The sequence below is a fragment of the Oratosquilla oratoria genome, chromosome 41, assembly GCF_046742065.1.
Source record: "Oratosquilla oratoria isolate Oo_2021 chromosome 41, ASM4674206v1, whole genome shotgun sequence".
NCBI classification, from domain to species: domain Eukaryota; kingdom Metazoa; phylum Arthropoda; class Malacostraca; order Stomatopoda; family Squillidae; genus Oratosquilla; species Oratosquilla oratoria.
The window spans coordinates 622,501-635,000 of record NC_134817.1 but is presented as its reverse complement, the minus strand read 5'-3'; the positions used below and the strand labels follow the sequence as shown (position 1 = coordinate 635,000).

Genomic DNA, 12,500 nt, shown 5'->3' with positions numbered 1-12,500 from the left:
ATACATCAATATATATTACTTATGAATTAGAATATGGATAAGATTTACATAAAATAATTATTTGGGAAATGTGAAAAAAAATGTAAAATGAGTTAGAAAACTGACCTGTTCACACACACAACACCAATGAATTTGTATCAAAGTTTGATAAATACACAGAGACAGACGAGAACCCACGAGCACAGAATGGATGATAAGTACCCACACGTATCCACAATTAGTGCGCAAATGAATGTCTGCTGCCGAATTTTAAAGATAATTATTACCCGGTAATGAATTGGCCATTTCTAACAGGAATTGCATATTTCTAAAAAAAATACGAGCAGGACCTGGTACATCTAGTGTAGTATATCTATTATTTCTAAATAATTAGAGCAGGAGCCTCCACATCTAGGAATAGGTTAGATTATCGGCTGAAAGAAACCTGCACAGCGAAGCTATAGCGATAATCCCATACCACACTCCTGGTCATATGGCCATTTCCCGAAGGTTGAGTGTGGTTTGAATTTTCCGCCAAAATCATCGGAAATTTAAAATTCCCGGCTCTGTGCAGGCATGCGCATTGTCGACCCCACCTCCCCCTCCCTATCCCCTCCCTTCTTACCCGGCTAGCTCGAGCCGGACGTCGCGTCACTTAGATCGCGGAAAAGGGACCGAGTGGTTAACTCGCTGCCCACATGGGAGCAGGCGGTCCCGTTTCCTGCTGGTTAATCGTCTGTTAGTTTTATCGCTTTCCGCTTGGCTGCTGGTTTGTCTCATTCTTCGACTTTGATTTTATACGAGCACAATCCGTCCCCGTCTTCGAGCCGTCCCTGGTAAACAACCCGGGTCCTCTCGGAGGACAGGGGACGTGTCTTATGGTACGGAGTGTGGCGCCCCCCAGGGTCATCAGGCCTCTCGGCAGCGCCATACCTCTGACCATCATCGGTCCTCTATTGCCTCACGGTTTGTTTCAGGCCCTAGGCGTAGACTTTGACCATATACGATCGCAATACGTCCCCGTCTCCAGGCCGTCCGTGGTAAGAACCCGGGCCTCTTTGAAGACGGGGGGGACGTGTCTTACGGTACGGAGTGTGGCGCCCCCCAGGGTCATCAGGCCTCTCGGCAGCGCCATACCTCTGACCATCATCGGTCCTCTATTGCCTCACGGTTTGTATCAGGCCCTAGGCGTAGACTTTGACCATATACGATCGCAATACGTCCCCGTCTCCAGGCCGTCCGTGGTAAGAACCCGGGCCTCTTTGAAGACAGGGGGACGTGTCTTATGGTACGGAGTGTGGCGCCCCCCAGGGTCATCAGGCCTCTCGGCAGCCCCAAACCTCCGGTCATCAATGGTCCTCTAACAGCCTCATAGCTTGCTTCGTCAGGCCCTAGGCGTAGACTTTGACCTTATACGATCGTAATCCGTTCCCCATACGTCTTCGGGTCGTCCGCGGTAAGAACCCGGGCCTCTCGGAAGAGGGGGACGTGTCCTATGGTACGGAGGGGGTGCCCCCGAGGGTCATCAGGCCTCTCGGCAGCCCCATACATCCGACCAATAATGGTCCTCTAACGCCTTAATGGCTCCCTTTGTGAGGCCCTAGGCGTAGACTTTGACCTTTTCCACTCGTAATCCGTTCCCCATACGTCTTCGAGTCGTACGTGGTAAGAATCCGGGCCTCTCGGAGGACAAGGGGACGTGTCCTATGATACGGAGGGTGACGCCCCGAGGGTCATCAGGCCTCGGCAGCCCCATACCTTCGACCAATAATGGTCCTTTAACGCCTTATAACTTTCTTTGTCAGGCCCTAGGCGTAGACTTTGACCTTTTCCACTCGTACTCCGTTCCCCATACGTCCTCAAGTCGTCCGTGGTAAGAACCCGGGCCTCTTGGAGGACAAGGGGACGTGTCTTATGATACGGAGGGTGGCTCCCCGAGGATCATCAGGCCTCGGCAGCCCCATACCTCCGAGCTTCAATGGTCTTCTAACGCCTCACGGCACCACCCTCCTTCCAGGTTTCTTAAAAAAAAAAAAAAAAAAAAAACACCACCCAGCCCTTCTCATGAGCCACAGCCAACCTCTTATCAACTTCACTTGGCTTGAGTTTAAAGATGACTTACCTGATGTTCCACCCCCAAGTAAAACACAAAAGAACTTTAGACTTAGGGAGTCTAGTGTTAGTTAAAATGAGTATAAATTAGTTCAAAGAAACTACAATCATTTAGTGTAATAAGAGGAAAATCAGTTTTAAATAGTACAGTTTAAGTTGGCGCAAAGTGCTAGGTATTACATAAATAAAATGCCTTGACCTTGGAGAAAAAAAAAAAAAAACAGGTCGAAATGGACATGACTTCTCCTATTCAACTTAAGCTAATCTATAGTCATGATGGTCAAGAACTTTACCATGTTGAAATTAATTTCAACGCTCACTGTGACTCAGGTCGAAATGACCATGACTTTTCCTATTCAACTTGAGCTAATCTACAGTCATGATGGTCGAGAATTTTACCATGTTAAAATTAATTTCGACGCTCACCGTGACTCAGGTGGAAATGGACATGACTTTTCCTATTCAACTTGAGCTAATCTACAGTCATGATGGTCGAGAATTTTACCATGTTAAAATTGATTTCGACGCTCACTGTGACTTAGGTCGAAATGACCATGACTTTTCCTATTCAACTTAAGCTAATCTGTAGTCATGATGGTCAAGAATTTTACCATGTTAAACTAATTCAACGCCCACTGTGACTCAGGTCGACATGAACATGACTTTTCCTATTCAACTTAATTTAATCTACAGTCATGATGGTCGAGAATTTTACCATGTTAAAATTAATTTCGACGCTCACTGTGACTTAGGTCGAAATGACCATGACTTTTCCTATTCAACTTAAGCTAATCTGTAGTCATGATGGTCAAGAATTTTACCATGTTAAACTAATTCAACGCCCACTGTGACTCAGGTCAACATGAACATGACTTTTCCTATTCAACTTAATTTAATCTACAGTCATGATGGTCGAGAATTTTACCATGTTAAAATTAATTTCGACGCTCACTGTGACTTAGGTCGAAATGAACATGACTTTTCCTATTCAACTTAATTTAATCTACAGTCATGATGGTCCAGAATGTTACCATGTCAAAATTTATTTCAACGCTCACTGTGACTCAGTGATGTCACGGTATGATAAGATGACGTCATTGTGATAAATTGACGTCACCATGTAGTCCTATGACGTCAATTTGTGTCCCTGTGACGTCACGAGACGATCCTATGGCGCCATGATCAATCCGGTGACGTCACAGTATAATCACATGATGTCACTAGGTATTAAACATATAGAAGTCCGCTTGTGGGTGATGAGACGTCACAAATTGCCATAGCACACTATTGGATGAAGACGCTCGCCACGGGCTTCGAGAACTTCCCGCGGGAAGACTTGGGGTGAGTTGGATACATACCGAGGGTCCAGGCCCGTCTTCGTGGGAGACGCTCAGGGAACGTCTTCACCCAGGACGAAGCCTCTTGACTAACGCCCACGGACGAGGTCGCTCGGAAACGAACTTGGCCTCGCATACTCCCTTTCGGTTTCTCGCTTACCCCGAGGATCTTCACGAAACTAGTGAGAGTGGTAGGCGTACGTTGGACGGAAGCAAGCGTCTCCACACTCATGTTCCTAGACGGCTAGTTGATGCATTTGCCCACCGGGGAGGGTGCATCGGCCGACATCTCAGTGGCTCTGAGTGTGTTGGCGGACGTGGAGTTCGGGGTGGACTGGGACGGGTCTGCCCTTGCTCCCACACAGAGACTTTATTGGCTCGGGATTGAGTGGGACACAGTCAGCGTCCTTCGGGTGCTCCCCTGCGCCAAAAGAGCGTGCTTCTCTCACACGTCCTCCCTCCTTCGGTGGCGGGGGGGGGGGGGGCTCAACTTCGCGACCCCGGCCCTTCCACTGAGCCGCTTGGGGCGCCGACGGCTGGTACGGGAGGTCGACAGGAGCATACTGCTTCTCCCGCGTGACCTGCCCGGGCCGATACCCTCAGCACTCCACAGGTTGTTGCGTCCCTGGCTTCGGTCGGGGGCCCTACGCCGGTCGCTGGAGTTTCTCCGCACCCACTCTGTGGAGCGGGTGCGGGACCTAGGGACTGGACATCGACGACTCCCTTGGGGACACGGTGTCTCTACCACTCGGTCGCCCCTGTCCCATGTGTCGCCATGGAAACGGCTCCACCCCTCTCATCTCAAAAAAGTGGAGGGGGCAAAGGGCGACCGAGGAGTGGGGAGGGGCCAGGAACCGTTGAACAGGATACAAATTTCGTATAATTTACGCATTGTGTGAACAGTGCAATGTTGTGCATGTCACATTCTTCGGCGTGGGTACTTGACGTTTCTGTCTCCCCTCTACTGAGTGATAAAATGAATAAGTCTCCCATAGGAAAGACACACGTAATAACGGTTTGATTCAGGCTTCACCTCTCCTCCCACCTGTCCTCGTCTCATGCATAGCTTCGCTGTGCAGGTTTCTTTCAGCCGATAATATTTCTTTGTCGCGGCTCGTGCCGCTTAAATTCTTCTTATCGGCTTAAGAAACCTGCACAGATTTAGGGTCCCTCCCTCCTCCCACAGGCGAAGCCTTCATTTCTCATTGAAGTGACGCGACGTCCGGCTCGAGCTAGCCGGGTAAGAAGGGAGGGGATTGGGAGGGGGAGGTGGGGTCGACAATGCGCATGCCTGCACAGAGCCGGGAATTTTAAATTTCCGATGATTTTGGCGGAAAATTCAAACCACACTCAACCTTCGGGAAATGGCCATATGACCAGGAGTGTGGTATGGGATTATCGCTATAGCTTCGCTGTGCAGGTTTCTTAAGCCGATAAGAAGAATTTAAGCGGCACGAGCCGCGACAAAGAAATATTATGTTGTGTATATATGTAAATTCGATAAAATTTTAGAAGTGCACATTTATGCGATATAGCAATAGAAAATTAAATACTAATTTTGTAAGTTATAATGCATCAATGTAATACATGTTATTCTTGGCGGAAATTATTGACAAAAATATTACTAAAAGCTATAAACAAACAAACGTAGCTGTTTCGGTTGGTTGAGACGCCATCATTGTTTTGGTTGAGGCAGAGGCCGAAGAAATTAAAATATGATAAATTCGCCTATTCTAACCTACCTAACCTACCAACCCAACCTAACCTATCTTCCTAACCTAACCTGCATTTAGTAGTGCGGTACCTGTAATTCTAGAGGTCATCATGGTCGTCGTCGTCGTCGTAGTCTCCAACTTCCGAATCTATCAAAACAAAGATGGCGTCTAAAGGAGTCGCAGCTACTTCATTCGTTTCTGCATAGGTTTTAGCAACGTTTTCTGACATGAATTTCCACCAAGAATTCTTTTTATTACATTGATGTATTATAATTTACAAAATTAATATTTAATTTTTTAATGCTATACCGCATAAGTGTACACTTCTAAAAAAAACGATATTTCTAATACCGATTATTCTACGAATCACTAAAACTGTGTAGCACAATGTTAAAATACCGTGTGTGTGATTAACCATTGTCTTGGATCACGTGTTGGATTCGTGATCGACAGCTATTTCCCTCCCGGAAGAGAGCTCAGAGCTCATATATGACCGATCTCTGGGTAATGCTGCGACTTTACACGCACACATATCCCCAACTCCCCGCCCACGAGAGTTGGAGTAACGACCCGCAGCACAGCGATACTAAAATTATTTTAGCCCTGGGCGGGATTCGAAACCGGATCGCCGTAGTGGCAACCGGGAACTCTACCACTGCGCCACGAGTCGTGTGTGTGTGTGTGTGTGTGTGTGTGTGAGAGAGAGAGAGAGAGAGAAGCGAGAGAAGCGAGTCTAGTTGGGTTGTTGTCACCATTGTTCAATCATTTCTACTCATTTTGCAAATTTTGTTATTTCTATGTTACACAACCGTAACTAATTAATCAATTTTATAACATTGATAGTAATAAAAAAAAAATCTATAGGTCGGTTGCAGTTGTTGAAAATGGAAATATGTAATGGGAAAATTTTCCGGGCTTTATATGTATAGTAATTCTTCTTTTAACTTATAGTTACTTATAGTTAGTACATGTCATTCTCCTCCTTATTGTATATGTAATACTCCTTTATTGTATATGTAATACTCCTTTATTGTATATGTAATACCCCTTTATTGTATATGTAATACTCCTTTATTATATATGTAGTACTTAATCTTAATATTCATAGTAAATGTTTTATATAAGTAGTCTATGTAGTGTCTACGTGGTCATTAGATCATACGCACTGAGCGTAAGCGCTGTTGTCAGGCGTATATGCCATAGCATTCATGTATTTACTATAACGTTACCCCTTAACCGTTTTGCATGCATACTCCCCATGATATACAAGTGTTTCTCTTACCTCATTATGTCCTTATGTTATACATGTATATGTTTGTCTGTATTGTTCTGCAATAGGGTACCAAAGAAGTGGGTCAGAGGTCACGCCTAGAGCTACGAAATAAACTCCCGTGATATTCGATGTTTTACTTAACCACATATGTATTGTATGATTGTATCTACATGTTAGACTGAGTGTGCCAATAAACATATGTTCTGTTTGAAAATGTATGCTCTTATGTGTAATTACTTACATAACTGTTGTCATAGTGTTGTAGATTCACATCTTTATATTCTAAAATATTAATGGAGACGATTTATACTTAATTTGTATTCCTGTTTTAGGTGTAGTTTCTTTCAACTTTATCACTTCTAAATGCTTTCTGTGGGACCATATTCTCTAAATCCTCCAGTTATGCCTTTTTCGATGTCCTACTTTTGTCATCATATTTTTCAGTTGTCTTATTCATCTATTCATCCTTGTTTTTATTACTTGTGTATGCTCATTTGTTTGTTGATACATTTCTTTCTCTATTTTCCATTATTTTTGGAAAACAATTCTCACTATTGTTATTACTTCTAATTTTTCAATGTTTCGTTTTCTATGACACTCGGCACATCTCAGAGAATGGCTATGTTGTAGTGATGCATTGCTTTGAAATATTGATCTGTTGAAGCAGTGAATACATTATTCATATATTTGTTTAATATAAAAATCTAATAATATATCATTACACTGTTTTGATACAATTCCATTAGTATTAGGACACCATCAATTAATCAATATCAGATGACGTCACAGCTGCACTGCGCCATAGTAAATATAACTCGACATTGGACCCGAAAAATGCCAGATGTTTATCATGTTACATTTTTTTCACACCTTTATGTTAGGAAGCATTTAGTAGTCTTTGATATATGTACAAGATGTTGCGTCCTCGTGGAAACAAATTAGTGAATTAATTAAAACGGCACAATTAAAACATGTGTTAACACTATTCCATCACTACTGACTTTATTATCGAGATTGGGTATTAGAATTTATATAAAAATTATATGTATGAAATTATAGATCATGCTTCATATGTATATATAGTACAATGTCTATATACAGTACCTATAGTCATTTCACATATTTGAAAGCACTGGCATGGCATAACATATTTTAAGACACACGTGACAGTTACATACAGATTTAAAAATCAAATACAGACAAATATCGACTTGCTGTGAACAAGGGGTTCGACACTCACGTCATAGATGACGACATAAATTTTCAAAAATTCAAAACAAAAATTCAGGTTCATTATTGCATTTGAGATCCTGGTTTTGCATTTGTACTAAAAAAATAGGATTTTTTAATGTGATAAAAAGATAAATATGAATAAACACAAATATTTGAAGACTGCTAATTCTATTTTCCCGCCATCAATACAATTGGGAAAACAGATAAAAATTAAAAATAAAATAAAATAAAAACAGGAAAACTAAAATTTTAAAGTAATCAGCCCTATTCTTCGAGAAGGCGTTTGTCTCCAGTCTAAGAAATACTGCATTACTCTGGTCCATAGGGGTACAGTGCAATTTTATGCAATGGTTGTGTATGTGTATAAGAAATGTGTCCTGTGTATTTAATGCATGTGTAAGGAGCTGTTCTTACAAGAAAAACAAACGAACAAATGAATATAATATGGATGGAGATAAAACAATGGTACTATGAATTGGGACCAGCCTTCTGGGTGATGCTGGGTTCATTTCTATAGGTTCGCTGCCTCTAGATATCCTTCCTCCTACTTCTCCTCCTCCTTCCACGCCCTTGGGAGCGTATCCCGAAGTAAGACACCCCCCGAAGTGAAAATGTACCAACTTGGGGGACATGACACGTCACTGTTTTCGCTGCGTCGTCAGGAAGTCACCTCTTTCAGGAGAAAGCCCGGTGGCAGCGGTGGTTGGATGAATCCTACAAGCCAATACGGGTGTATGGAGAAATATACCATCTCCATATCCTTCACAGTTGCTTACACACACACACACACACACGTGTACACACACACACGTGTACACACACACACACACGTGTACACACACACACGTGTACACACACACACACGGTGTTTTGAACTGAACAACACCATCTGTCTTTTGCCCAGACAAAACATGTGAAGTTTGTCAATATGTTCCCATTTCTTGTGTTCATCCTGATGCCGCCGGGCGATTTTATTCACGAGAGGAGATGGGAGTGGGAGGAAGGGAGGGAATCCATTTTCACTGCCACCAAAACGATTTTATTCAAAACGTCCGTGTGACGCTTTCACACTGCACGACCACCAGTCTAACCTTGGCAAAACGACACACACTTTGTATCTCGTAACTAAAGGAACGTCATCATATCGGGATCATCACCGTTCATCCCTGCAACCGATGTGAATAAAATCGCCTGGCGGCACCCAGAGTGAGAGGAAAAGTAGCACCCGGCACGGAAGGAGTTGGTCGAGATGGGCTTCGTAGCCACGCGATTCCATTCATTTTGAAGAAGACACTTCTCTCTCTCTCTCTCTCTCTCTCTCTCTCTCTCTCCTTTCGTAGGTTTTAAAACAGTGTAAAAATAGCTAGATTAGCTCTTTAGTGTTTCTGGGGTTAGCAAGTTAGCGCTTTTCCTCCCACTAACGCTATACGATTTCATTCGGGCGGTGGGGGGGTGGGAGAGGACGCCCTCCCTCCCCCTACCTCTGAAATGTGTCGTGTCTGAAGCTCATCACCGCCGCCGAAGGGGCATCGTGGCCCAGCCCTCCTCCTATCGATCTGTCGTGAGTTTGCTCTCCTCCCCTCCCGGAGGGTCTTCCCCTGACGTCAGACGCAAGTTCTCATCCAGTTCCTCCTTCGGATCGATGCGGCCGCGCTCAGCGTCCCTCTGGATGTCGCAGAACTTCTTCCCGCGGGTTTCCTGGATGAAGATGAGGACGAAGAGGGCGCCGGCGAGGCTGAAGACCGCGTATAGGAAGAAGGTTCCTCCGGCCCCCAGGTGGCCTACGAGAGTCAGGAAGGTCAGACTGACGCCGAAGTTGAAGATGCTGAAGAAGGTGGAGACGATCCCGCACCCGAGGTTTCGGATCTCTGTCGGGATGATTTCCGTCGTCAAGAGCCAGGAGGTCGGGGCGATCGCGCTGTAGGCGGAGACGAAGACGAGCACGCACGCCAGGGGCAGCCACCCGAAGAAGGTCAAGAGATCCTGGGGCATCCCGAGGTGCGGGCTGAACAGGTAAGCCCCGATGACGGACATCGACAAGCCTGCTGTCAGGAACCCCCAGGAGATCAAATGCCTCCTGGGGAAGCGGTCGATCAACCAACAGACCAAGACGGCTGTCGTGACTTTGACGACGCCCATGACGAAGGAGCACCAGTAGCTGTCCAGCGAGGACCCCGCCAACTGAAAGAGCCTGACGGTGTAGGCGATGACCACGTATTGACCCGTCAGCTCCTTCGACAGGATGACACAGCACGACTTAAGCACCTGCTTGAGCATGGGCCACTTCGCCAGGGAGGCGGCCTGGTACCTCAGGCCCTTTGAGGTCTTGTCCCCCTGGGCATCGTCGAAGAGCTGCTCCACGTCCTCCGCCGAGATCGAAGATCCCCTCAGGAAGGCCAGGGCCTTGAGTGCCGCCTCGACCCGCCCCGTCCGTAGGAGCCAAAGGGGGGAATCAGGAACCAGTGCCAGGAGAGGGACTTGGAGGAGGAGCAGGCAGGCGAAGGTGAGGGCGATGGTGCTCGGAGAGAAAAAGAGCCCCAGAGTATACGTGAAGAGGGAGCCAAAGGAAATGAGTGCCTCGTTCATGGCCACCAGGAACCCCCGACGCTTGACACTGGCCACCTCGCTCGGATACACCACCACCAACGGCATGAGGACGGAGACTGCAAAGAAACAAGGGCACTTCAGTCTAGATCTATTTTTGACCTTATGCTTTGTCACTGGGAATCTTAATTCTAATGTTACTCCCATTCACGCTACAGTCCACCTGGAGCCTAAAAAGGACGACTGATTCGCGGTCGTAAAATGTGATTTACAAGACTAGAGGGCGAGCGCGCACACACACATATTGTGTATATATATATATATATATATATATATATATATATATATATATATATATATGTGTGTGTGTGTGTGTGTGTATTCGAGTTCCTGACCGAAGATTTCATTCAGCTGAAGACTCGGACAAGATGTGGCGAGTTGCTTCAACTAAACAGAATCGCCTGGCGGCAGCAAGAAGCAATATGTAGCATCACACGAATCACTATAGAATCACTGTTTGCCCCCTTCCGTGCCGGGTGGCACTTTTCCCTTCCTTCATCGTGCCGCCAGGCGATTTTATTCAAAATTTCCGTGACTACAGTCGCTGCAAAAGGTTATGACAAACGTCGGGAAATGACGTAGGTTGGGAGTGTTTATATTACAAACATGTTTATATTTACATTGTTAACTCTTCATCATTGTTGCTACTATTCCTTTTCTCAGTTTTCTCACTGTTATTATTATTGCTACTATTATCGTATTTACTATCATTACCTTTAATCTTTTTATCAGCAATATCACTTATGATTTTTATCATTGTCATTATTACTAGTAGTAGTAGTAGTGATAGTGGAGTTAGTAGTAGTAGTAGTATCAATATTACTATTACTACTGTCAATATCCTTACACTCATTATCATTATAATTTCTATTCTAAAATACGTAACCTTCCTGAGCAAACAAAAATGTACTTGGTGTGATGAACAGGAGGAAGCAGGTCACCGGGAACAGAGGCATCCAGTCGTGAGTGACCTACTGACCGACCTACCTATCATGCCCTGAAGGACTCTGCCGGCGATGACACTAGCGTAGGATTCGGACAAGAAGATGATCCCCCACGAGCAGGCCATGAAGATACAGCAGACGATGGCCACCAATCTGACGCCGAAGAACTCGATGACTACGCCGCTGATAGTCCCCAGAGGAATGCAGACTGCCAAGGGGGCCGTGGCTGTCGGAGCAGGAAAGGAGGCAGAGGAATTAAAACGTTTCCTTCGACAGGAGGCATGACGGATATTAAACACATTTTTTTTTTTTTACACTTGACACGAGTCTCCCATCATGAGAGCATTTTACTCTAGAACAGTGGTTCCCAAACTATCTTACCTGACGCCCCTTTTTGGCTTCTAATAGACCTGCACGCCCCCACTCCCTCTTGTGTACATGTGAAATGATTCTTGCATTTATTTCTTAGCATTGTTCAGAAAAAACAGACTTCTGTTTGTATTAAATTTTAATCATGAAAGCCACTCAAACAAATAATAGTACATTCCAGAGACATTTTTCAAAGTAACTAAAAACGAAACATTTTGTTCAAAGGGAGCGAAAAAAAAAAGTTTGAACATTAGCAGATTGTGGTTGGTATCGGTGACGTGTCCAAAACGTGTAAGGAGAACTAGCTAATAGAAAACGGGTTGGAGTGACTCTTATAATTATACTTTGCATGTATGTAATGGCAGATATTTGTTCTTTGAATTATTTTATTATTCTAATTAAACAAATATATTTGAGCAGATGACTTCACGCCCCCCTTGTATCCTCCCCACGCCTCCATAGGGGGGCGCGCCCCCTAGTTTGGGAACCAGTCTTAAATTGACGAAAGCGTTCGGACTACGTTTCTTATTTACCAGTGTTTTTTCTGCATATACATACATACATACATACATACATACACGTACACATACATACATACACACACATACATACATACACACACATACATACATACACTTGCATACACACATAATTTAATTTTTTTCTTCAATGTTTCTGAGAGCTTATAGAATTCGTTCCCCAGAGTTAAAAAAAAATGATTTAAATGATTTAAATCTGATTTAAATGATTTAGTGCATTCCATTAAATTCACAGTAGAGGTAGAAGAAAATAATATTTTACCATTTTTAGATGTAAATATTCACCGATGTGGAAGATATTCTAAATTTGACGTTTACAGGAAGCCGACCAATGTCCTTTCGTACATTCATTTTTACTCGTATCACGGTCAAAAATCCAAGTTGTCAGTTTTTTC

The 12,500-nt window shown here is 44.3% G+C and overlaps 1 protein-coding gene across 5 annotated transcripts in view; it reads right to left on the bottom strand.

Annotated features, from left to right (window-relative positions):
• Positions 1-7,392: 7,392 nt before the first annotated feature.
• Positions 7,393-12,500, bottom strand: part of LOC143020865 (facilitated trehalose transporter Tret1-2 homolog) — a 39,968-nt gene continuing 34,860 nt past the window's right edge. For all 5 annotated transcript variants that reach the window (XM_076177715.1, XM_076177717.1, XM_076177718.1 and 2 more), the window contains 2 exons: positions 11,241-11,423; positions 7,393-10,312 (listed from right to left, as the gene is read on the bottom strand). In XM_076177715.1, the coding sequence (XP_076033830.1) occupies positions 9,198-10,312; positions 11,241-11,423 (1,298 nt within the window). In that variant the 3' untranslated portion in view covers positions 7,393-9,197. The remainder of the gene's footprint in view (positions 10,313-11,240; positions 11,424-12,500) is intronic.